Here is a 26,944-nt window from a genome sequence, read left to right on the forward strand (position 1 = left end):
AATTCAATTATCAGATAGATGGCATATCCTTAGTGTGGGCAGCAAAAGGAACATTGGCCTGGGAACATAGTTGTGACTCAAGTTTCACTCCTGATGGGATCCGTTGCTAGGCAAAATCAAGTTCCTTAAGCCAGACCTTCAGCTAACTTTTTGTTGCTTTTAAAATAACTTGTAATTTTACACATGCAGCTAGAATGCTGATTCTAAGTGCAAAACTATGACATTTCAACAGTTACAAAGGCATGTGACACCAAACATAGGTCACTCATTTAATTTAACATTTTCGATTTTGGTGGTTTTAAATCCAGTTGCAGTTAGGCTTAAGCTGCTGACTCCATAGCATTTTTGTTATAAGCATTGTTTTTGGGCTCTTCATTTCCCAGATTTTGTAGGCACACAAAACTCCATTCTGCCAAATGTCTGCTGGTGTTCAGTGAATATTTTGCACATGTTGCAAGGTTTGAAATAGGCATTTTGCTTGCCTTCAGAAAAACACACAGTGGGTTTTAAAACGCCGGCTTTTGGATAGTGTTGAGTACTGGTACTGCACCCATTTTTGGGATTTTCTTGGATTAATGCATTCTAAACAGGAATGGTTCTTACATGGTAGTAAATCCTTGCTTAACATTGTTTTGATGGGGCTCCTTACAGTAAGATGGTTATGTGGAACCCCACAAAAAGGGTTGAATCTTTAAAGTGGTCCAATGAGTCACGATTTCAGCAACTTTTTGACATCAGTAAAAGTGGATTTTGTTAACAAAGACCTTTCTTTACCCTGGTGGGTGGCAAGTTAGGTAACCATTTTGGTGTGCGCACAACTGCGCAGCTTTCCTGGATTTCGGCGCACATGTGGGTTTTCCGCCATCTTGAATTTCCTAAGCCCACAGCACCAAATGTTGTAGCAGGGTAGCTTAAACGTGGGTCAGGACACCCTACAGTGGGCAGAGGGAAGACACTACTCATAAGAGGGCTGTTTGTGATTCCGTAGCAAACCAAATCTAACCATCCAAAATTAAAGGGAATGCCCAATCCAGGTTTTGTAGAAATAGATTTACTTTATTTTGCAGATGTTGTGTTTTATAAAATGGAAAAACACTACACAAAAACCACCCCTGAGGGAAAGAGCAGAGAATAATCAAATATGGCACAATGCAGCATTCTGGGTAATGAATTGGGGGTTTAAGGTAAGTGAAAATCACAATGTTCTTAAAATAATTTCTTGGATGAAAAATCTCTATGGCACAAATAGTACAAGGGGGGAGTTATTGGTCAATAGTACCCTGTTTTGGGTTTTATGCAGTTGAACGGCTTTGATCAGTGGTGCGAGCGATCAAGCTCAGTTCGTGTACAGTGGATTGTGTGTTCAAGTGGGCGTTGAGTGAGTTCAAATGCACTGGCTCTCTGCGGCTCAGGTCCGGGTGCTCACCAGGATCTCTTTGAGGCCGGGTCGACTCTGGAAGGGTCGACGAGTGACACTTTCAAGTCATCGGTGAGGCGGCAGTTGTTGAAATGGCGATCCTGTTGCCCCGATGTGTGGTTCAGCGAAGCAGCAGTTCGAGAGTGATTTCGGAACGAGTCATGGTGTAACCCCTGGTAAGAGTTAGCAAGACTCTGCAGCTGTCCCCGGCATTGAGCAGAGGGAGTGATGCAGTGTTGAGTGGCTTAATATGCAAGAAATTATTTGGTAGTGTCAGAAGTTGGCACCTGCTGGACCCCTCTGTATCGAGCTTGGTGTCCATGGTATCTAGTTATGCTTTGACAGCAGTCTGACCCTTTTCAAAATGGCAGAACAGGGATCTTTGGCAGATCTGGTCCTCCGGATGCTGTGAGACCCAATTCAGGAGTATTTGCACAGGGTGCGTCCTTTCAGGGTCTGCTCTGCCACCCCTTGGACATTCTGGTACAGAACAGCAAGTCCTGGTCCACAGCAAGTTTCACTCCAAATGGGCTCTGGAATTGGGTAGGATGCAGAGCTCTCCTCTGCCTTGGACTGCTCCTTCACATCAGTGATTGAGGACATTAGAAAGTTAAATTCTCCCAAAATAGGTATAATGAATCCTTCCCCAGTGGTGGTCCAGAGTGAATCAAAGTGGTGGTGTGAGACGCCTTCCTTTAAAGGTCAACGTCTGCAGGTGATTTGAATAAAGCTAGCCTGCCTTAGTGGTCCAATATCTGTTCTTAAATGAAGTGGACTTTGTCCTTCTGACCTCACAAACCAAAGTGTTTTACCCAAAAGGAAGTGGAGGGGCCAGGAAGGGGAGAGAGGGTACACAGTCGTCCTCTCTACTCTAACCCTCCAATTCTCACCAAGGACTTTGAGAAATGCAGCACCTGGTTGTGAAGCTACTCCCTTATGGGGGTGCTCCTTCGATGCCTGGGCAGCTACCTGTTCTGTGGCTGTTCCTCGCTGAGGGTGTTACCTGCCCTCGCAAAGGGATTACAAAAAAAGGCATGTCCATTCAGGTTCCTGTCCTGTCATTTGGCAGGCTGAGCCTGTCTGGCCAGAATTCCCATCGCCTTCCACAGCTGAGCTCGACTTCCAGGATCTGAAATGTGGTATCAAATTGCTGCGCCCAGGCCTCCAGATAAGGTGCGTAATCGGCCTTTTTACGCAAGAAAATCTTGTAAATACGACAGCTTTATTATTTTCCTGTGTACATTTACACACAAGTTAGAACAGAGGGCAGTGCAAAGGTCAGGTTACTTGACAGAAACCAGAAAAAGTGTTATCTAATGTAATTGCAAGCCTCTAAAACAGAATGTATTTCTCTGAAGCCTTTCAAAAAAAGAAAATGCACAATGTGATAAAAGGAATGATTTCTTTCCATTCAGTTTCTGCTGTGTTGATGCTCATGAAGCAAACGTAAGCAATGAGCATATTAATTTTCCAAGCATTTTAGGATTGTATAATTAATAAAATGGAAAACTGAGTTGCAATTAAGAATTAACCTTTTCAGTAAAACAAACCAGTATTACACAATTGTATTTTTTAGAGTTCCTGTGCTGTGTGCATAATCATGTGGAGGCAGATAATTTGCCCACTTTAATGTACGCTCTAATTATACAAACAGTGTGTAAAATGATGAGTATGCACGTTCTAGTTTACACCCCATCAAACATGCAGTCAATGGGGTACATTACTATAAATGGTCAGTGGCAGCAGAGTCTTTGCTCAAGGGTGAGTGTTTGCCATTACACCAATCACAGGTGTTATAGCCTCTCAGATCTTCAAGACTACAATCCAAAACCTGACTCTCCAGGAAGTGCAAGCGCTGTTCAAAAACAAACAAATTAAAGTTACATTTGTAATTGAAATAGAAACTCTGCAAAACCTGTCCCTGTGATAACCCAGGTAGGTATTTAACATTATGTAGCGCTTCATACATGGTTCATCCAACATCTAGGCACTGTGATTATTATAGTTCAGTCGAAACTCAGTTTACTGACCTCTGAAGGATGTTAGCCATTAAGATAGCTCAGCCAGCTGAGCGCTCATTGCTGCGATCTGTGCGTGATCTGTAGGTTGCAGGTTTGAATCCCTGCAAGGCAAACTCAGCCTTTCATCCTTTCCAGGTCAATAAAAGAGTACCGACTACGGTTCGGTGATAATTGTCATAAATATGTTCTATGTACAGCATTTGCCAATAGCTCTATGTAAATGACCATTTGACCATGAGATTAGATATAGAATTTACATGGAGTACTTGCCTCTGCACTATTGTATCATAACATTGGCATACCATTAGGTAGTGATATCTCCAGGAAATTAGGACTTTCATTAAACATGAAAAGACAATTCTGCTATCAAACCTCGAAACACAATGCAATTCATATTTGCTTTAATATGTAATTGACTAGTTTTTTGTGTTTTCAACATTTAAATATATACAGGAGAGATTAAATGGCCAGACCTTAGAGAAATAATGAAAGGTGCATTCTGTCACAATGAAGAAAGCTGCCACATAGTAATGATTTCCATACAGTTTTTGCACGCATTGGCTGGATGACCCATACATTTTACTCTCTTGCAAAGGAGAAAAGTCATTTTTACTCTCTTGAAATCACATTTACTTTAAATGTTTAAAAATGGGGAGTAAAATACTCCCACCTCAAAATATTATCTGGAGCACTGGCTGCGCCTGTAATAATTATGAAAATCCCATCCACTATGCCATAACTCGGGTATGGCTTATTTTTAAAGATTATTCTGCCAGTACGAGGTGGACTCCTAGTTATAGGGTTTTGGAACAGAGGTGCAAATTGTCAATGCAGCTCCAGCGCTGCAGAGATTGGCTGTCACTGCAGCTGTCAAATGGGCCCCTGTGACCTCTTGAACCTGCTGTCTGCCACTGGTAGAGCAGGTGCCCTAATATCAGGGTACTGATGCAACAAAGCACAAGTGCACATTGTTTTTTGCGTGGAGCGGATGAAAGGGCAATCTGATCAACAGATTGCCCTTTCAGAGATGGAATTACCTGCATCATTTTATTATTTAATACAAAGCATAACTTGGTAGGTAGCTGTTTAAAATGGATTTCTATGATCTGGCCTGGTGGACAGATTTTAGGAGGTCACCCTCTAGTTATAGTGAACTGGGGAACTCTCAGGTTAGCCAACCCCCAATTAAGGTAGCGTAGCAATGGAGAGCAGTCCAGGCTATTCTCAGCAGAGTGCAGCCAGAGATCCACAATGAATACACGCAGGGAAGCACACAATATTTAGACTTGGACAGGGATGTATTCAAAATGCAGTATTTATTTTAGGCTTCTAATGCACACTAAACGAGCAGGTTTTGGCTTTTGTATAAGCATGTGACAGTTGTTCCCATCACATGTGCAGGTACACACACCTTATGCGACTTATCAGTATAGCATAGCCATTTCAAAAACACTGTACAACTAGCTCTCAGGTGAGCCTTATTTTCAAGGTGTCGCCCTCCTTTTTATACCTATTCCCGTTATTGACCCTAATCAAAATGTTTTAGCCTTTTAATTGTTCCAAGCAGTTTCATGCAAGCTGAAACTTCCTGGAGGATCTACAGCAGATGATTTGCCAGATCTACCCTGCATTGAGCAGCTTTCCATGTGCCCCTCTCTGCTTATTAGCCCAATTGCAATCCTACTAGATACACCCGTTCATTTTGAATTTTTCAAATAATTTGACAAATGTTTTCATTAATTTGCACAAATAGGCTGATTTGGTAAAAGTAGCGACTGTAAGAGGTTCACAAAATAGATGCTTTCTCTCTAAAACATTTCAGCCTCGAATGACATAAACAAGATGGTGAAGATTGGCTCATATCCCTATTTTCCATATTCTAACTATAAAGGCCTTCATACCTGCTTGGCATTTTAAAAGCATTAAAAAATATTGGCATATTCAACTGTAATGAGTCGAGCAAGCACAGGATTTAAAATACATTTTTATCAACACCAGCTTTATGCTTGCATATCCCATGAATCTGCACGGTAGGATAACATTACCTCTTACACCGAGCAGGTTTCCTGGATCCTTAACTATTTGTGGGTGCGAGTGGAGTTGATAGCCAGAGAGTATGTCATTCGCAGTTGCCGGTAGCACCAGCATAACTGTCATTGTACACAAGAAATGTAATTTGCAAAAGTGATGCTGCTAAGTTACTCTTCCAACACGGTCACAAAGCTCCCAATGCATCTAGCCATGTTTGTGCCCACTGTTTGACCCCTCACTTTATTTCCCCATCCTCCAACATTTAATGGGGGTTTCCCTGCTAGAGTGTAATCTGATGTGAATGCATTTAGATCACTATAACAAATAAATATAAATAGTGGCAAGTAGTTCAATAATGTAGTTCAGCCTGTTAAGACACAATTTGTGTGAATTGTGCAGCATGCACCAATCCATCACAAAGAAAGTAAGAATGGTCTGTGGCCTAGAAAAGACAGATATGCACAAAGTCTGGGCAAGGGGAACCAGTGAGTTTGTGCGTGCAGTATTTGTTCATTCCTTGACTGGGACATCTGATTTAAAAAAAAAAAAAAACTTTTTTTTTAGTCGCACTGATCAAGGCTGGAACTACTAAGTAGTAATGACAAGCTAACTTGTAGTGTAGTCCAGCGCCAAGTCTGCAAATTCACATGGCACTGACCACAAGTACTGATGTTACCCCACTCTCTAATTGTTTTATTAATATAGTAAGTATTAAATTCAGAGTTGGCATGGGTCTATGACCGGTAAGTTGCATTATTCTTTTCTGTAGCAGTGGTCGACCTCACCCATTTAACATAGACATATATTAAAACATAGAACTGTATGGTTGTGAATAACAAGGACTGAAAACTGGTGCCCTTATGACCGTTTCTTTTGCTGTCTTTGTTGATTGCAGCAATGCAAAACTCCATTTTTTTTTGTTGTTTTTTTTAATAAAGTTTGAATGACTTTGCACTATGGTAGTTGTAGTCTTGCATTCAGGATGTGGAAAACTCCAATGCACATTCTAGAATTAACAGACATGGTAAAAATGGAATTGCTGCCTCTAGCTTGACTTAGGCACAGATAAAAGTAACACAAAATCCAATGTGTAAAAATCTAGGGTGATGCACAACTATCCCCATTGCATTGTAAAATGCTGTGTGCAATGTTAAGTTACTTGAGTGCAAAGGTAAACAAAGTTTCCCAGAAGTGATGCTCTGAAAGACTGATCAGTTACCCCTTAACACAAATGAGCAAAAGACCAGGGGAGTGAAGCTGAAAACTTCACTTTAAAAAATAAGGACCGGTTCAAAAACGGTTTTTGGGTGTTGTGACGAATCTGGACTATTTGCCCACTCTCCCAGAGGGGAGCCACCCCCTTTGAGACTAGGGGGGAGGGGGGGGGCTGCTCTGCAAGACCCTCCATAGGGGTCTGGGTAAGTGGGACCTCTCTGGGAGTGACTCCCCTCTTGGACTTTGAAGAGCACCCTTACTTTTAGTTTCTTGGGTAGGGAACTCCCTCATAGCGATGGGGCTAAATTGGTGTTTTATTTTTTTTAATTGAATAAACACCCTTAAACGGTGCCACTACTTCATCCGACTCCTGGTTCACCTCAGGGTCCTTGGAACTATGGTGGGAAATTTGCCAAAAGAGAAATCTTTCCTGACGGAAGCTTGGAGAGATGTTCCCAAAACGTGTTTGTATGACAAGCTGTGATCGCATAATGCCTGCTCAAAGCAGCTACAATATAATATTTCACAGAGCATGTACATCACCTACTGTTGAGGGCTTTTCCTAAAGTCTACCAGCAGGTGAAACTCTCTAAACAATCCCTTGCTATACATGCCCCAACTCGTAGTAAAAGTCTATACAACCCAAAGCTTTGATAGAATGGCAGAGCAGCCAGGCTTCTCTTATGATGAGGATGTGAGCTATAGGTAAGTACGCTCAACTCTGCAAAAACACAGGCTCAAAGAAACACCCACACACTTGTAGTTAATGTAAAATATAAATGTATTTGATATACACGAGGCAAAGTTCTATTCAGGTGACTAAATACTATTATACTAACCAACACAAATGGTAAACATAAGCAACACTTTTTCAGGTGAATGCTTCAATAGTAGTGGCTTGTACCAGTCATGAACACAGTTAAATGGTACATCAATTCACTTTGTAAAGTCACTCGGACAATGTTCTGTTGTAAGGAAAAAGGGGTATCTATTCAGCACTAGCAAAAGCAATATACTACTTTGCAATACCTTTTTAATGATTCCAATACTTTAGTAGTCCATTCCCTAACTAGTTAAGAGTTCTTCCAAAGTCATTTGAGGAGGGATGTTAAGTTATGTGCAGCAGCAGAAAAGGTAAAGTTCCACAGGATACATCAATTACTTTCAAGTAGGATGCTTTATTGGAATAAAAGGTTAGTAGGGACCTTGGAAAGGACTCCTTACCGGTGCACAAGCAGTTAGGGCTGGGCAGTGGGTATGGGTGAACCCCCGAACTCTAGATACGGAACTCCTGTAACACATTTATACGTCTGCTAGGTTGAATACCTTCATTTTCTTCTGGCAGTGTGAACTATAAATGTGAAAATTTGGGTTTCTTAATCTGGTGACGGAAGGCTAGCATGTGGGTGGCATCAAATTCCCCAACATTGGCAAATTACGCACCAGAAATGATTTGTTGTGCTGCATCAGGATAAGGCTTTACCCACAATGGGCAATAAAGTAGTGAAGACACTGACCCCTCTGAGTGGAACTTACTGTTGCATAAATACATTTGCCATCTTGGATTCATTCCTCCTTGAAACCTGCACATCAATTCCATGTTATATATTCTAAGTTACTAATTTATTATTGTACAGTAATGCATCAGTACATGGCGTGTTATTGTAAGCTCCACAGTGCTATTGAGAGATGTCCTTGAGGAACAGTGTTGGACTTGGTTGCTATTCATAGATTTGTTCCACATGGATTAGTATTCTAATATTGAAAATTTAATCCATAGGCAATTGGAGCAGTGTATCACTTACCGGCCATATGTATTTATTTACTACCATTATAGGTACTATTGTAATACTAAAATGTCAAAGGTGAAATTTTTGTTTCTCTGTTTAAAACGTATGAAGTGCATTTAAAAATAAATATATAGGAATACACGGTTTAACTCTCCTAGATTCATCTACCACAGAACACTTGTGCACTTGTAGCAGGCTCACTGTGTGTTTTACATTGCGATACTCGGAAATGACCCAGGGGACGAGGATGGATGTGTATAAAGTCTAGAATGCTCTCACCCTGTTCTTTTTTCTTTAAGGTGTGTGACAAACTCGGTGGATTCAGGCCTATTTTACAGCTTCATGGTAGGTTTCATGGATAAAGGAGTGCAGAAGTCTTAAAGCATAAAGAGATGGTTTATTTGTAATAAAAATAGATATTTGCCATTATGGTGTACGTTATGTTTATTAAGTTCACAAGTGAACTGCTTATGTTAAGGGTTGTATTCCTTTTTGCGTCCAACTGGGAAGGGTCTCTGCACTTCTCGATTTTAGTTGTGGCATATTATAAATCTTCGTTTGCTCTAGAGTGATGTAGTACCAGCTCCTCCTCCTCTGGTACTTCAAATGGCAATGCACACACATTCTGATACAACGCAATGACGCAAACTGGAACAGGTTTGAGATGGTCCACTGATACCTTTCTTGCTTACCTCTTTGGGAGTAAAGCGGGCAGATTTGCTGTAGTGGAAACCACAAGCTGACTCATTTGGACTAGACGGGCAAGAAAAACTAAAGCTTCATGGTTGAATCAGCATTCTGGTCTGCAGAATTTTTATCGGCTGTTGATCTGAACTGGTTGTGCTATGCAGACCAGGTATGTACATTGAGGGCCAAGCAGTAATTCAAATGGCATCTTTACATTACAAATTGTCTAGCAAGGTATGACATTTACTTCATTACCAAATTTGCATATTTCAACAGTTTCCACCCCAATTAAATGTGCTTTTATCAAGCTTTGTTCTAATAGCTCCTTTTACCCTGTCCAGTACTCCATTGTTTGCAAAGTTTATCTTTTACGCAACTTTTTCTCAATTTTCTATGGACCCCCAAAACATTTGCTTTTGTTTTACACCTTGTCCTGACTCTTTACAGGGAAGTTCACTGGCCTTTTGCTCATTTGTCATGGGGAAACGGACTAGTCCTTCAGACTGTCAGTGCTGGGAAACTGTTTCCCTTTTGTCTTTTGACAGCCGTTTAGCTAACATTTTCATATTGCACACATAATCTTTCAATACAGCGCAGTGGGGATACTTTGTATTGCCCTATACCTGCTCTAAAGGATGTTTTTGTTACTTTTAAATGTGCCTAAAGACAAGCTGGTGGTTTGATATATTTTAGTTGGCTCATTCGTGTTTGGCTACTAACTGTGGCTAGTGTCCTAAAAATGGCAGTGCCATAGGGTTTTTCTCTTATACTTTGGCATTCTTCCTAACCTCTCAGGTATTCCCTTTTTATGGTCCTGCATTTGCCTCGAAAAGCTGTTTTTCGCAGGCTAGTGGTCTCAGAAAGTGGGCTGGGACTGTTTGGTCTGAATCCACATACCATGTATGCCTAATGTGCATGCATGAGTCGACCCCACAGTGGTCCCTGATTGGATCACTGCTGCTGTGCAAAATTGTGGTAATGGTGATTAGAAAGATGAGCAGGGTGATCAAAGGAGAACACCAATGCAGCAGGTTTGCTACGAAGAGCATGCATAATTAGAGGGAGCCAAGAGTGCAAAAGGCAAGCGAGATGTGGCAAGTGACGGCAGACAGCTGTTAAGGGTGTAACGAGTACTAAGTCATGATCAGGCTCCGCGCAGCATAAAATGAAAGGCTTGCATTGTAGCACTTAGCGGTAGACGGCAATGTCAGCCGTGCTATCCCACAGTCCCAGTCTGGACTAGACTTCCCAAAACCTGTACCAAAAGTTACAGTTCTTCCCTAAAACATAAGGCATTAGGAACTATAAAGCTGTAATAGTAAACAATCCCCATGCAAGAAGGTGCAATTAGGAACTTGGTAAGTGATGGGTAATTCTGTGTAAGTTACCTCTGCCGGTGACTTGAGGTTCATATGGTCTCTCTTTCTCATATATATTTGACAATGGGCATCTTCTACCTGAGTTTTAATTCTATAATATTTATCAGCATAAATGGGGTCTTCCTCCACGACCAGCATGTCTGGGAGCCATGTTGTAGCAAAGGCAATCTGGTCATGCACCAACTGAACACCAAATCACGCTGACCTGCTTTGCTCTTAATACGTTTTCAGGGTACTCCAGCATTGCCTTCCCCTTGACTAGCGCCTTCACTTCACTCTCCATTTGTTGCACCAACTAGGATATTTGGGCAGATTACTGGTCAAGTTCTGTGGTTCTCTGCTCGAGTGTAGAGGTTCTCCTTTCCATTTGCACCACTTAAATTTGTCAAACTCGGTTTCCGTTCGCCTCATTGATCTCTCCTCTGAACCCGGTTGTCTACTGTGCATTGTGAAGAAATCAACAGCCGGCTGTTTATGCTTTTTTTCTTGCCCTTGCCATTAGCCATTCTACCGTCTGCTTCCTATGCTAGCCAACCGTGGATCAAGGTGTGGGGAAAGACTGGGCCCGATGGGTGCAAGGCTAAATCTATGCTTGTGCAATTAGGGGTTCCCAGCTATTCTTTATAGATTTCTCTCAGGCCTGCGAGTTGGTGTGCAGCCGTGCTGTCATCTGGTAAACTCGGGAGAGTCTCGACCCCTCTGGGATTAAGGCTGCGTAGACTAGCCCAAGATGTCCATCTCCTGTTCTGTTCCACTTCTCGTAAGGTGAAGAGCATTACTCGTGTCAAGTAGGGCTTGCGCGTTCCGCCGCCAGTTCACTCGCTTGCCTGCCTCTTCCATCCCTCAGCAGGAGTGCCGGCCGCAAGACCGACGTCGGAGCACAGCTCTCTCGGGACTTGCCGACCGCCTGCCCCGCAGGCCCACATAGCGCATCAGGACATGACCCTCTCTTAGGTCCTCCACTGGCACCGATGTCACACATTGTGCGCCAACAGCGGGTGGGGCCCCTCCGGGTGGGGACCTCCCCAGGATAGATCGCAACATCCAGACTACTTAACGACACTGGCCTCCTCAGAGCTCAGTAAGGAAGCTCCTGCACTGCTGCCTTCTTGGCCACCCCCGCAAACTGTTCTAAAGTGTTTTTCCTCATTTGTATACTTTGCTGATAGTAAAGGACTACCTTTTGGACAACTAATAGGGCTCCTTTAGTGTGCTTTAGTTTCCATTTTAATTTGTTGTATTGCGTCAATGTGATTGCTTTGATCAATGTTCCTTTTGCCCTTTTACCTGTACATCAGTACATTTTCTCTTGTGAATCTTTGTTCAGGAATTTAAAATGCATGAACAGTATGCAATGGGTATTTTTGTTTATTAAATTGTGTATGGGGATATATTTGACCTTGGAAGTAATGTTTTTTGTCCATGTTGACTGCGTCTCTATCCTGTAATGCGGCTTTATGTGTAATTAAGGTAGGGCTCAATTTGTATTGGCCATTAACGAGTGATAGTTGACTCTTGACGAGACCGAAAATTGTGTGCAGGGGAGAATGCGTGCATTTTCCCTGGTATAGAATTGAAGATTGCCTTAATATTGTGTACAATGTTTTAACTGAAACTACCATACTTTGAAAATATGTTGTGCCTTAGTTTAGAAATTCTATTTTCTTGTATTCTTGGTTTGTATACCTATCATCAAGATTTAAAGCATATGAGATTTAAAATGATGAATAATTGTGAATCACATCTTTACCTTCCTTCACTAGCACGACTGTAAATAATAATGGGCTCGTTTAAAGTATTTTTCTTGTAATATTTTGCAGGCCAGTACTGTGGTAGCAGCAGGCTTGACTATAGCTGTCGCCGGATTTGCAGGTTAGGAAAAGTAAATTTCGATGTGCTTGCTTTTGTTGTCTGCATTACTTTGGAGGTGTGTGTGTGTGTCATATATATTATTATTTTTTTTTCTTCTCCTTCTTCTCCTTCTTCTCATAACTTGCCCATTAAGTTCCTAAAAAGGAACTTAATGGCCAAACCATTATCTTGTTTAAAAAAGCAGACCACACATGTATAGACTTTGCAGTGTTATGGCAGCTATCTGGTTTCAGGACTTCACCGGTTCCTTTAGTTTAAAACTTATGGATGTGGTACTTTTGCTTTCATTTCCTGTGGCATGGTTACCAGTACCCTACATGTATCCTATTTCTTCTGCCATTTCTCTTCTTGATGCTTTGAATCTGCCTTCAGGCGGCTTGGGGAACCTGTCACGTATTTGTCTACTTTTTGCTTGTTTCCTACTTCTCGATTGCATTTCTATGCCCCTTTTAACCTGACTCTGCGTCCCCCCCCTCATCTCTGTGAAGATGCTTCAAAGAGACATAAGCGATATAAAATGATCCAGCTCTTAGGAACTATCCCTCAGAGTTATGGTTTACTCTTAAGTACTTATACTTCATGGCAACAAAGTATAGTCCCCCTGCCCCCACAACCCCTTAAGGTGTACACGTTGCCACCCCAACCATACCTAGAACCACCCCCCTTTGCAGTCTATTTGGATTTATGTTTGAGCTTTCTCTCAGACGCATTCCCGATTCTATATCATGGCCTTGGCATACACATCGGCAGTGAAACCTAGCAACCCACCAGTCTTCCTACCCCCTTATCAAAGAGCCCTCTGTCACTTTCCCATCTCTTGTGGTAAGGCTACTCCTGTGCCTCCAGTAGTTGCACAAATCAAAACCTTCTAAATTCCGATCTAGTAGAAACACTGCCACCACGTACATGCAAAGGGAGGCCCTGGTAGCAGATGAACATGTAGAAGAATGAATTTAGCGCTATGATTGTGTATAGGTGTGTGGGTGTTAATCTCAAATGATGCCAGATATCCCCCTGTATTTATTTTTTCTTTAACTCTGGGCTTAGCAGGTCATTGTACGGGTTGGGGAGTGCAGGGAAGCAGAGGGTGTTCTCTGCAGCAACAGCTTTAGTAGGAGGCCTACAATGCACCCTGCACTTAGTCACTCTATCCGTCTGGTCCTTCTACCTGAGTTGGGTCATGAACCCCTTTCCCTTGTAGACTTACCACCTCCCGATTTTCACTTCATGTTGTGTAATGTGCATACTCGCATCATGGGGTTTTATGCCTCCTGTCGATCACCTTCCACTCCCTAAGCACTTCAATTCAAACTTATGCTGACCCAAGCACTATAGAAGTATCTACTTGTCATATTGCCTCCTTCTCGCTACCACCTATATACTTTGGGTGAGGTTTATGCATGTAACCGCCATAACATATCATCATCGCTCCTGTCTGGCTGCTGATGATGTCCATCTGCCATGCGTTTACTTGGAATCATTTTCCACCTAGGTCATCTCACTGCCTAGCATTTTCTCGATTGCTTGTCCCAAGCTGCATTTTTCACTCAATGACATTTAAGGTAGATCCTTTATCCTCCTCCTTTTTTAACTGATTACCATGTTCTGAGCATGAGCACAAAGGGGTCGGTAACAATGGCATTTTGTTATGCCAGTGCAACAGAATTTCATGTTACAAATTTACATGCTTTTTATATGGGACTGCTTTGAATTACGTTAAAAGCCAATAATGTTTGCTTGTGTTTTAGGTCGCTATGCCTTGCAGGCTATGAAGCAGATGGAACCCCAAGTAAAGCACGCTTTTCAGAGTCTCCCTAAATCGGTAAAATACCTTTTCTATCTTTTAGGTTTAGACTGTTCAAACAAATGTATTGTTTCAGGCCTCGCAAAATCTACTCATCCACTCGCATAGGTACAGATTTTATAAAGGGCAAGTACATTTTGCATGCTACTCTACCTTGCTGGCAAGTAGGTGGTTGGTGGAAACTTTAATTTGCCATTTACTGCAAACAAACTTGTTTGCATTAAATGGCAAATTTAGTTTCACGCTGCGTGGTGACTCTTTCAGTGGCAGCATTGTACCAAATAAGAAGTATGCTTCTGGTGCGACATGCACCATTTTACACAAAGCACTGGTAAATATTGTGAGTACCAATGGGGCAATTGCAGAATATGTAAACTAAAGATATCGCTCTGCAGGTCTAGAGGGATTTCAAAGAATTTGCATTCCTGTGTTGAGGCGGTTGTACAGAAAGGACATTTTCTGTCCGTTACAGGGGTCACATGCAAGACAATCCATAAGTACTCGAAGCATGGGGATCCCTACTGGAATGTTCACTCTCCAGCCAGGCAGCTCACCAGACACTGTCCGAGCTTTAATCCTGAAAGTGGACAGACTGTTCCAATCACCTGAACACTGATAGACATTATATCAAAGCTCAATTCGGATGCATTCATCCGAGCAAGAGACAAGATACAGCAACCCTCCATTCTTGCAAACACACTAACCATGGGATGGGACAGGACACAGCACAAAGTCGTACTCAAAATGAAACCACATGCATACACATTTGTTATACCACTTGCATCTTTAAACCCACAAACTGTCTACGTAAAAACCAAATTTCCTATACATCACAAAATATCACAGCAAGAACTGGCAGAAGAGGTATACCAATTTGCTATGCAGTCCCTCATACTTCAATCACATAACGCAACAAGCCTAAAAACTGGCAGAAGACCTCCCAATTTAATATTGTAGCTCAAAAGTCTCTGACGGTGCACATACAGTTCAATGCAAAGTTTTTGAACCCAAATCCTATGTTGCAAAAAAGTACGTAACAATGTGACCATGGAATTTTAAATGTACTTTTGGAAAACTAAGGCATAAGTGCTGTTGGGGAACTTTTCACTGTGCCTGTCGCAAGGCCTGCACCTCAAGATTAAGTCTGCATTGAATGCTTACAGAGACATGGTGCAGAGGGACCTGAAGTTCATGGACAGGCCGCTGCTAGCTAGGAAGTAAGTACGGGGAGGCTGACTGGCTCGGTCAAATATTAGCTTGCCCGATTAAAACGGTGTCTGGGAATACGCATATACCTTTTTTATCAGGAAAGTAGATGGCTCGACAGTTCATGTTGATGCAGACATCAATGTTTTCTACGACTTTTCAGCCCAAGGGGAGCACTACTCTAACCGAGACCGAACAGTATTTGAGCAGGATGCCAACTACCCTGCTTTGTCGGGAGTCACTAGAGGTGCCTATGACAGTAGAGGAGGTTTGTGCAGCCACAGTTTACTTGCCCAACGGGAAGGCCATGGGCTCTGATGGTTTGGGGCAGGGTTTTACAAAGAGTATTTAGATGTATTGTGCCCACACTTGTTACACTTATGGGAGGAGGCACTCATTAAGGGGGTGCTACCCGAGACAGTGCGGGAAGTGATTATAATACTCTTGCTCAAGGCGGTGGAGAACTGTGGATCCTACAGGCCTCTGTCCCTCATAAATACAGTTGCAAAAATATTTGCTAAGAATGAGATTTTTTTTCCCACCGAGCCAGCTCTACCTCCTTAGTGCCATATATGGGATGGGCCATCCTGATCAATCAGGGTTTATACCCGGCTGCTCTACAGCATTGACCCTTCAATGGCTCTATAGTTCTGTAGCACAGACACCGCATGAATTAAAAGCTGTAACATCCCTGGATATGCAAAACGTGTTCAGTACTGTATCGCGGCCGTTCTTGTTTCAGGTGGTCTCCAACTATGGGTTTGAACCTCGGTTCATCTCATGGGTGAGGTTGCTTTACGCGCATCTCTTGGCCTGGGTTCGAGCTAATGGACATGACTCCCAGGTGTTACATTTGGAGGGGTGGGGGGGGGACTAGGCAAGGGTGCCTGTTATCCCCTCTGCTGTTATCCCCTCTGCTGTTTGCATTCGTCATCGAGCCACTGGTTGACAAGAGGCATGCTGAACATAGTCGCACAGGTATGCCTGTTGGAGGGAAGGCAGACGTCCTATTGTTGCATGCAGACAATATTTTGCTACATATCGGGGATTCTGACAGTAACGTGGCACAAGTGATTGAAACGGTGGTGAAGTTTGGCAAGTACTCAGGCATGCGACTAAACAGTCTGAAATATTTACAATGACCAATTGAGCACAGGAACCAGCACACAGGCTGGGGTTTAAATGGGCACGGTTCTTGTGATCACTCGAACACCAGTGCTTACTAGGGAATTGCCAAAGGTGGAGTTGCTTACCATTGTCATTGGCAGGTAGGCTGTCCTTAATTAAAATTATATTTGTGCCCAAACTGCTATACATGTTCGCCAGCATGTAGCCTGGGAGGCCACCCCGGCACAAGGAAAAGACCCTACTGGGCCCAATGCGTCAAACGACACCCCACCTTGGGATTTGATGCCGACTGGGGAACCCGGCAACCCACACGAGCATGGATACGGCGGCTTCGGCCATGGACCCTGATGAGGGAGATGGCTTCGTACCAGCAGACTGGGAGCCTTTGTGGTGCAACGGATGAACCCAACAGGGCCTCTCCACCAGATGAGGTTGGCTCGTTTCATGCTATGATGTCCAGGGCCTCGGAGCCATTTCATCTGGTACCTGAGGAGACTAAAAAGGTAGGTTTCCTTTACCAATGACTTGAGTCCAGGCGAAAGAACATCATGTGTGGCCCCTTGCTGGACGATATCTGGGATAAAGGGCTTGACCCTGATGAAGATCCTGAGTATGCGCCGCCCAATAGTGTAAGTGATTTCAATCCGGCACACATCCAAGTCAACACCTGGCATTTAATGCACAACTGAAATCCTTATATATTTGTGTCTAAAAGTTCTTTATTCTGAACGATATACCACTCCTATCACACACCTCTCCTGTAACGCCCCAACCCCCACCCCCCTCCCCCGGTCACACTGAACCAGGGATCAGGCTGGTTTGCAAAGTTACAATATTTATTTATGTATTTACAATTTAATCACATGATGTTTTAATGGGTACACAATAATCACCAATGGGGTGATGTAACACAGAATAATCTCTTTAATACACTAGGAGTAATAGTGAGCAAAACAATTCAGCACAGAAATGATACTTTTGTGTGTGTTCAGATCAAATAGCACTGTGGTTAAAGGTTCCCCCTGCACACCCATCCCCCAATAGGCAATGTAAAGAGATGGGAGGAGAGAACAGGTTTTCAGGAATGGCAAAATTCACACAGAATATCAATCCCACTTTCCCCCAGCAAACACAGAGAAAAACGGAATTGACTGTCAAGCTGTCAGAATGGCTTTTAAAGTTATCTTAGAATGGACTGGGCAAAAACACCAAATATGATCTAAATTGCTGAAATTGTTATAAATTCTTATGGGAGCCGCTTTGGATAGTTGCATACAAACACAAGCAATGATTTAATACCAAGAAACCATTTTGAAATCTTGAAAATCAAGTCGGAAGTAATCAAAAGCCATTTTACACGTGTCAGAATTTCCCTAAAACGAAAATCGCGGCAAACTTTTCACTGCGCGATAACGGGAGAACCGTATGGATTTGGGGTGCGGTTTTGGATGCGATTTAGCGTTTTTAGCACAAAAACTGAGGACGTTTTAGTGGAGGTTGTTTTTCCGAGATAGGCGCAAGAATGGGAAACAGGAATGCACTTTTAGAATGACAAAAGGATTTCTTACACTAGAGGATGACTATGAACAAAATGAATGCCCCACAGGAACACAGCCACTTGATCAGAATGACTGCCTGCTAAGGACTCGCCTTCTTCAGATGGGAAAAGATCAGCACAAAGATAGTTTTAGCAATACTATTACAGGAGGAAGATAGAATGGTTTGGAGAGTTCAAGTAATTCAAAAGTACTCCTAACAATACACGTTCTGACTACAAGGGTTTAAGATGGGGATTAACTAAGCAAGGTACTTCTGCTAGTGACACGGTTCTATCTATAGATACTCACTAGATATGTTTTTAAACGGAACCGTCAGGATTCTGGTCCGTCAAGATTCTGGTCAGGGAATGGGATCTGGTTCTTTGACAGACAGCTGGGCACATCGGATTGGATCTGCAATCGCCAAGGCGCGCTGGCCACGGCACGCCACAGGACTGGATTGGATCAGCCCTTCTTGGTTCTGATGATGATTCTTTCAGCAGGCAAGCAGTACATCGCAGCCCGGCTGTATTTTGATGTTTCCCCTTAGGTTTGTGGGGTTCTGGTTCTGGAATTTGAGGCCTAGCTATAAATGGTTCAGCTATGCAATGGGGTTCTGCTTTGCCAAGTTTCTGGAGTCTGGAGCAAGGAAGGTGTAGAGTTCAGCAGCAGGGTGCTCTGCCAGTATCAGGATAATGAGTGAATCTGTCTGTCCTTCTGAGTGGTGAGCTGTCTCTATTTATGCTATGATAAATGGGTGTGTACTGGTTTATCCTAGGCTCGCCCCTTTGACAGGTGATTGGGCCAGAGTCTCCTCTCCTCCTTGGTAGGAGGAGAGCAACAGTGTTTCACCTTTAGGGTGTGGAGAGCAACAGTGTGTCACCTTTAGGGTGTGATTTTATGAGGCAGAGAATCCACCCATAGCCCCTTGAACACAAACTCTTCTTTTGGCACCATACATATTTACACATGTGCAACCTCTATAACAATCAGATATACAGATTACATATGTTATATAGCAGCTAGCCCTCAAAACCCCGTAGTTGTGGGATCTTGGCTCAGCTTTTCACAGAATTTTACCCTTTTCATCAGGAACACAATGTCCAATTTCTAAGCAAATTTCTACAAGTGTGCGCGTTAACATGGGCATAAGTGTTGTTTCAGACTTCTAGCGAAAATAAATTTGTTGTAAAATCACATTTTCTGCCATTTCTTTCCAGAACATGTCACACGATTTTGCCGCCTCTTGAAACGTGCAGCCAAAATTTAGATTCACCAATCTGTTACTTTTATATTTTGTATAATTTTCACCTGCAAATTTATAAGTCTTTGAAGAAAATGTTCTTTGTGAAGGTTCAGCCACAGATGGTTGTTCGGGTCCACCTCTTTCTGTCTCCCTGCAGTCCAGAAGCAGTCTCCTCCCTGTTTGCTCTTGGCAGAAGTAATTTACGACTGTCCTCACACCCCGCATTTCCTTAGTAGAAAATGTCCATTGTTCCCTTTTGCCTCTGTAGACCAAGTTCTTTCCAAACCCTATAATTACTGCTTGGGTGTGATTTCCTTGTGGGTGGGAGGGAAGGCCATCCTTCTATGGAGAAACCTGATATTCCAGTTTGGTAGCTTTTAGCCAGGCTTGATATTGTTAATTCTGTTGCATTTTCCCTTAGCTTAAAACAAACTTGTGATTTCAAAATAGCAGCTAGAATTCTGATTCAAGATTTTAAACCATGGGATCAAAACAATTACAAGATGGTTACTCTCAGTAACCGGCCTCTTAGATTGCAAACATTTGATTTCAGTTTATACATGTTTAAAGTTTAATCAGGCAGGCTCTTGGCAGCTGTCATTTCAGCAGTCCACTGCTGCACAGAGATTTTTGAAATCCACAGACGGGCCACTTTTGCTGTGGAAATCCCTTTATGCTTTCAGCTTTTCAGGACCCTGCAAGTTTACAATGATTTCTTAACTAAGTGAATTGTAGCACCCAGCAAGAATTTTGGATGCTTGAGGGTGTTTTGTACCAGCATTTTGCAGTTTCAGCAACAAAAAAAGGATTTAAAGCAAGCTTTTGGGGTTTCATTTAGCCAAACAATGCTTTTCCCTTCTGTACTCCATTTCCACTTGTTGTGGGGCCCAGTGATATATTCCAGGAGTGAGATCTCTGTTCCACCACTGACAACATGCGTGGCTGATTGGGCAGCCATCTTTTTGGGCGTTGCAAAGTACAGTTTTCAGAAGTTTAGGCACGTACAAGGGTTTTGCGGCCATTTTGTTATTTCTGGCACCCTCCTAACAGAGTGCTGCAGCACGCAGAGCAGAAGTGGGTAAAAACATCCCACAATAGGGATAGGCTGGAGAAGAAATACAGGGTCCCGGACTCTGCCCCCAAGGGCCTGCAGTCCCAGCCTTCATCCGACTGTGGTCTCAGCTGTGGCCAGAAAACGATAGTTGAGCCAGTCGTCGTCTTCTTCCATGGTGCTCCCGGAACAAGAGGGGAACAAACTGGTCGCGATGGGGGAGAAAAGGATCATATATACTGCTGCCAGCACCATTAAAGCCGCTAACGCCCTGGCCTTTTTGTCCCGCTATGACCGGGAGCTATGGTATAAATGGGGCCCTATTCTGGACTTCTTACCTGACGATAAGAAAGTGGAAGCTCTGGCGCTGCTGCGGGAAGTGGCCTCGGGCCATGCCGTGGCAGTGGATATCGCAGACACAGGTTTCTGGCAAATGGGCAACGGACTGTCTCTTCGGCAGCAGGGATGGCTCAAAGCCACCAACTTAAGAGCGCACGTTCAGTTCAAATTATTGGACATGCCATTTGATGGGGTGAACCATTTTGGCAAGACCATCGAGTCTCTGCAAGTGATCAAGACAGAGACTGCACGTTCACTGGCTACCGTGCAGCAACGTCAGCGTCCTTTCATTCCTCGACAACAGTCCAGCAGGTCCTCCAAAGGATGTAACACCCCTTATCGACCAAGAAGCGTACAGAGGTTGCTTACAGGCATATGGTAGCGGATGACAGCATCTCTGCAGACCAGGGTCCTGAAACCGAAGCGGGCCTGAACCGGCTGTGAATTCGGGCTCCCACTTGTGCTCCCCAGTGGGAGGCTGGCTGGCGAGGTTCGTCAGCGTGTGGAAGACTATCACCACTGACAGATGGGTGCTGGACGCTCTCGGACAGGATCACACCTTTGTGGTTCCCCCTGTCATTCAACAAGAAAAACACGTGGCGCAGCTTCTTTGGGAGGTCCATGGCATGTTAAAAATAAATGGGGGAGTCGGAGGGGGCGATAGAGCCTGTCCTCCAACCCCTCTGGGGCTTCGGAGTGTACTGCAGATACTTTCTGATCCGAAAGAAGACAGGAAGGTGGAGTTCAATCTTGAGACGTCTCAGCAGATATTTGAGGTCCCAATGTTCAGGATGCTCATGTTGCAGCATGTGCTCGCCTAGCTAGAACAAGGCGACTTCCTGGCATCACTGGATCTGGAGGACACATACGTCCCCATTCACCGTAAACACTGCAAATTCATTTTGTGGCCCAGGGATGACACAATCAGTTCAAGGCACTGACTCAGCCACAAGGGTCTTTACAAAGTGTTTGGCTCCAGTGGCGGCGCACCTTTTGTCCTAAGGGCAAACACATCTACCCTTATCTGGTCAATTGGCTTGTCCGATCCCGCTCCTACGCGTTGGTGAGCAAACTCACAGCGAGAACTGCCGTCTGCTGACGGATCTGAGATTTTTCATAAATTATCCGAATTCCTGCTTGGAGCCATTGCAGAACGCTCTATTTCTGGGAGCCCGACTCAACAAAGTAACATGTCTGTCATCGGAAGAGAGGGTGGTAGCCATCCTGGGTAATATACAGCGCTTGTCAGTGGCATGGTCGACTACAGTGCTGCTGGGCTTGATGTCCTGCTGCTTCAATCTAGTCAGCCTTTGCAAACTGCAGATGAGTCCTATCCTGGAGTTTCTGGATGCGAGGTGGCTGCAGGCCCCAGGATCCTTGATAGACCAGAACACCCTCAATGAGCGTTCCATGGGGGGATGGTGGTGCAGAGTGTGCCCTCGTCTCTCAGAAGATGCTCTGTTGAAGTCCTGCCATCCCAGGAGATGGTCACCACGGATGCTTCCTTGGAAGGTTGGGGAGCCCACACCGGAACCGTTGCATGCCAGAGGTCTCTGGCTGCCAGAAGAAAAGGCTCTTCACATCAACGTCTTGGAGCTTCGAAACGTCTTCTGGAACGTCGCTTGACAAGGTGGTGAAGATCTTTCAGGACAACACCCCTACCATGTTCTACATCCGGAAAGCAGGGTGGAGCGCACTCTCCTGCTCTCTCTAACGGAGGCCCAGGACCGTTGGTGCTGGGCCGCTAGTCAGGACATGTTTCTCGTCCCTTTCCATCTGGTGGGCACCAAGAACAGCATTGCAGACTCAATCAGCAGGGAACTATGTTCGTGCCAATAATGGGAGCTTCACCAGGACCGTGGCTCTTCTTTTCCTCAAATGGGGTCATCCCCAGATCAACCTCTTTGCGACGGCAACAAACTCCAAATGTCAAAGGTTTGCCAGGAGGTTCCAGCAGCCGAAAAGCATGGGGGATGCTTTCTCGTTCAGTGGGAGGGACTCTTACATTAAGCCTTTCCTCTGTTCCCACTCCTGCTACGAGTGATCATACACTCGGACAGTGTCACTGCAGGATGAAACCTGTCGCTCCAGCGTGGCTGCAACAGATCTGGTATCTGGACCTGCTACACCGGTCGATGGCACAATCCAACAGGCTGCCGCTACTTCCCGATCTTCTCGCCAGAGAAGGGGGAACGATTCTACACCACGACCCAGCGTCGCTGAACCTCGGGGCCTGGCTCCTGCAGCCCTAGAATTTGCACGTTATTCTTTGCCAATGGTATGTAAGGACATCCTAGCCAAAGCCAGAGCATCTCCACATTACAGTGCTACAGTCATAAATGGAAGCGATTCTCCATATTGTGGCAGGCACAGAAGATCACTCACCTGCGTTTCACGGCCCTGCAGCTCCTACCATACCTGCTTTCCTTGGCCAAGGCTGGACTGACTCACACTTACATCAAGGTGCACTTGGCCGCCTTATCCTGTTACAACAGGACAGTGGGTAGACCTCCCTGTGGTCTCAGGCTAGTCAAGGAGTTCATGAGGGGCGTCTTCAGGACTTTTCCGCCAAAAAGGCTTTGGCTCCAGCTTGGGAATTCAATGTGGTATTGACCAAACTCATGGGGGCACCCTTTGAGCCAATGCATCTGGCCCCCTTGAAGTTCCTCTCGTGGAAGCCTATTTTCCTCGTGGCAGTCACCTCTGCAAGGCGGGTCGGGGAGATCCAGGCCCTGCTAACAGCTATACTTCTCCTTCCAGGCTACAAAGGTGGTATTGCGTACACACCCCACCTTTATGCCGAAAGTGCCATCAGAGTTCCACCTCAACAAGCCTTTGGTGTTGCCGGTCTTACTAAATCTGGCATCGCCAGCGGAAAGGGTGTTTCATTCTCTGGATATTGCACATGCCTTGAAGTTGTATGTGGTACGCACAAACGGAAAACGTCTCGGTTGTTCGTCAATTCTGGACCTGTAAATCGAGGAAAGGCCTTGTCGAAGGCTTCCATCTCCAGGTTGCTCTCCGGCTGCATCATGCACTGTCATCGACTGGCTAATAAGCCTCTTCCGGGCTGCCCGAGAGCCCACTGCACCACAGCCATTGCAGCAGCGACCGCATTTCTCGCTGTTGTGCCCCTGCTTGAAATCTGCAGGACTGCTTGTTGGAGGTCAACGCACACCTTCACAAGTTTCTGCTGCGTTAACAGGGATTCTTGGGAGGAGTTCTGGGTCGGCCAAGCAGTGCTACGCAACCTGTTCACTTGCGGTGAGTCTGTTCAGGGGTGTGTGTTTATTGCTTCTGTTGCCTTGCCACCTCCCGTGGTTGTGTATATGTACTGCTGTGTAATCGTTATTCATGAGCATGTGAATTCATGCCAGACCCCATGCTGGAGAAGGTTTAAGTTACTTACTTGTAACTCTTGTTCTCCAGCATGGGTCTGGCTTGGATTTGCATTCGAACCCTCCCTCCTTCCCCTCTGTGGCTCTTCTTGGTTCATACTGCCACTTGACGTGCTTAACAAATCTGAAGATGGCCACCAAGGGTGGCGCTTGGGGAGATGACTGTCATTGGATGGGGGCAGTATGACCCAGAAGACAGTGATTATCTTTAAAACTATATTTCTTCTCTAAACAAAAGTTTAACTGTTTTTCTTTTACTGAGGATTCCCAGCCTGACGACGGGGGATATTCATGAGCATGTGAATCCATGCCAGACACATGCTCAAGAACAAAAGTTACAGGTAAGTAACTTAAACCTTTCACAACATAACACATTGGCCTGGCCCACGTTGTTTCAAGAACTAGCAGTGTGCACTTCTTACATTTGGGTGGGCTGGTTTGGTTCAGGTTAGGTGGACGCACCTAACCAGACAATATGAGGAGAACATCACCGAGCTTTGAATTATACTACATAGCTGTGCAGGTGCTCTATGCAAATATTGATCAGGGGATGGCACCACACTATCGTATGTCCAACTAGAGCCGGTCTTGCTAGTATCACTTTTGGAGGGCAGGAGATGTGAAGCTCTACATCCGCTAAACCCTGTTGGGCAACTTGGAGAGCATGGGGAAGGCTGAAGGCTAGGCTTGAGCTGTCATCTATTTGCGATGGGTGTCTCCCTTTGGGGGGACTACCGATGTTGCCCGTTCCATGGGCAAGAGTGTTGATCAGGTCTGGAGCGCGGTCGGCATCCTTAATGTTGGTAATCTACATGCGAAAGGCCGCTTTTTTAGTTGGGATGGCATGCAATCAGCTGTGTGTGATGTGCCATTACATTACTTATGCAATGCGTGCCACATTTAGAGCCCACAGGCCCATATGTCCCTTGTTCAAAAAAATAAGCATTTCTATGTTGTACAAACTGATTCAGACTATGGACATACACAAAGTCAGACAAACTCGCTGTTAGGGAGATTGATCAGTTGTATGCATGATCCCCTCTCCTAGTGAGACCCTGAGAACTTTTTGCTGGACTTCTCAACCCCCCCCCCCCCCCGCCCCCCCGAGCCCCCGCACACACTCCCTTCTCATTCATTCTTACCTGCTCTGATCATGGGAACTTTGTTCTTTGTTTTACCTTATGCAATGGAGTCATGCTTTCCTCCAAATTAAAGGCACCTGTTACACTTTTGCAGCCCACAGCACCCTGTGCAGTGTTGCTGGGAACTCTTTGGGTTCTCCTTTTTATTTATTTTTAAATATTCTTTCCGTTTTCCCCAAGAACTACTGTTCAGATTTCCTAAAGGTTTAAATATCTTCTCTTGGATAAACTACTGTTTCCAAGAGCAGTAACGTGAAATTGACTTACGTTTGTAACTTTCTAGACCCAGCACACACTATCTTACAATAGGGTGCTGGAGGGGTTACTTAGTATCCCCTTTGTCTAGCTTCTCTCATAACAATGTTATGTTACCCTTTCCTCGTTGAATGGCTGATGGCAGTGGTTTACTTTTAACTACTGTGGTGTGCTTTTACCGCAGGCTGCGTTCGCAGCTGCAGTAAAGCACCCAAGGTTGCCATTTTTGTCAAAATGGCCCTGGTCGTCTTTTTTTCGCCATTTCTTTGTGGAGAGGTCTTTCTTGAGATTTACTTTGCACGCCAAACCAGGTTTGGTCCTTTTGTACGCTTTGCCTTTGGCGAGATTCACGAGTGAAGCCTGCCTCGGGTTCCAGGGTATCTAGCGGGGGCAGGAAGTGAGGGAGGTGCCCGAAACTCCCTGTGCTTGGTCTCCTAGGAAACAGGAATACACTCTTAGGTGATTGGCCGACTGGCTGTCCAGCAAGGACAGCCACCCTGCTGGGTGACTGACAGCTTGGCTGGAATGAATGGGAGAAACTTGCATAAAACGCAGGGCTTTTTGGCTTGGAAGGCAGTTGACCACTGGACAAAGGAATCCGAAGAACAACTTGGAAGTGATGCCTGCTGCAACTCCTGGACCGTTGGTTTGCCCTGTGAAGCACTGCTGCTGTGCTGAAACTGAGAATTCGTAATTTCTCCCCTGAGTTGGTGGGACCAAAGTAAGCCACCTGGACATACCCCTCGAAGCTGGTTGAATTTCCACTGCAGTCGCTACTGGAACCGAATAGCCAGGGAGAGGAACACCAGATTGTGTGCATTGCTTTTAAAATGGACAAAAGCTCCAGGAAGCAGGACTGACCGAGCCTGAGCCACCTCGACACCCATCTCGACAGTCAAGAACTGCAGTGTTGCTATTTGCAGTAGACGCGAGGAGCTGAAACAACGAAGTGCCACTTGTTTGAAGATTGCCGGTTGCGGTTGTGACCGTCGCAGTGCAGGAATCCCCAGAAGTCCTCCCTCTTGTCCCCACAACTGAGGCCCAGGAACACCAGGATCTGCAGAGCTGCACAGGAACCGAAACCATCTGCTGCACTTTTCTTCAACCTAAAGGTACTGTACAGTCTTAAGAGAACTTGCCTCTTGTTGTGCTACTTTTCTTGTTCTCAGTTGAGACTTGTCTTGGTTGCTCCTGTAGAATTGCTTGCATTTTCTACTGCTCACAGGCCTAACAGCATGTGAAAGTATGTTTTTGATTCAACTTTTTCTACTAAGATTCCTAAAACATTGTGCAAGACTTTTACTTACCTGCAAGAAGTGCTTCAGTTCACCTTGACTTTTGCTAATTTAACATTGGCTGGCCTGGACCCCTGAATGACTCTTTTCTCCTCTGCTTATGTGTTTTTGCCTTCCTTCTAGGGAGTGG

At 44.6% G+C, this 26,944-nt stretch overlaps 1 protein-coding gene across 4 annotated transcripts in view; it reads left to right on the plus strand.

Moving 5' to 3' along the window:
* The window catches only part of DNAJC19 (DnaJ heat shock protein family (Hsp40) member C19), a 164,279-nt gene that overhangs the window by 23,276 nt on the left and 114,059 nt on the right, over positions 1–26,944 (plus strand). For 2 of the 4 annotated variants that reach the window (XM_069647701.1, XM_069647700.1), the window contains exons 2-4: positions 8,774–8,819; positions 12,361–12,412; positions 14,161–14,234. In XM_069647701.1, coding sequence (XP_069503802.1) covers positions 8,817–8,819; positions 12,361–12,412; positions 14,161–14,234 — 129 coding nt within the window. In that variant the 5' untranslated portion in view covers positions 8,774–8,816. Of the gene's footprint in view, positions 1–1,084; positions 1,185–8,773; positions 8,820–12,360; positions 12,413–14,160; positions 14,235–26,944 lie in introns of those variants that run through there. The other 2 variants (XM_069647703.1, XM_069647699.1) reach the window with 2 other exon arrangements.

This window comes from Ambystoma mexicanum, chromosome 2q (genome assembly GCF_040938575.1).
Source record: "Ambystoma mexicanum isolate Mex_15411 chromosome 2q, UKY_AmexF1_1, whole genome shotgun sequence".
Taxonomy (NCBI): Eukaryota; Metazoa; Chordata; class Amphibia; order Caudata; family Ambystomatidae; genus Ambystoma; species Ambystoma mexicanum.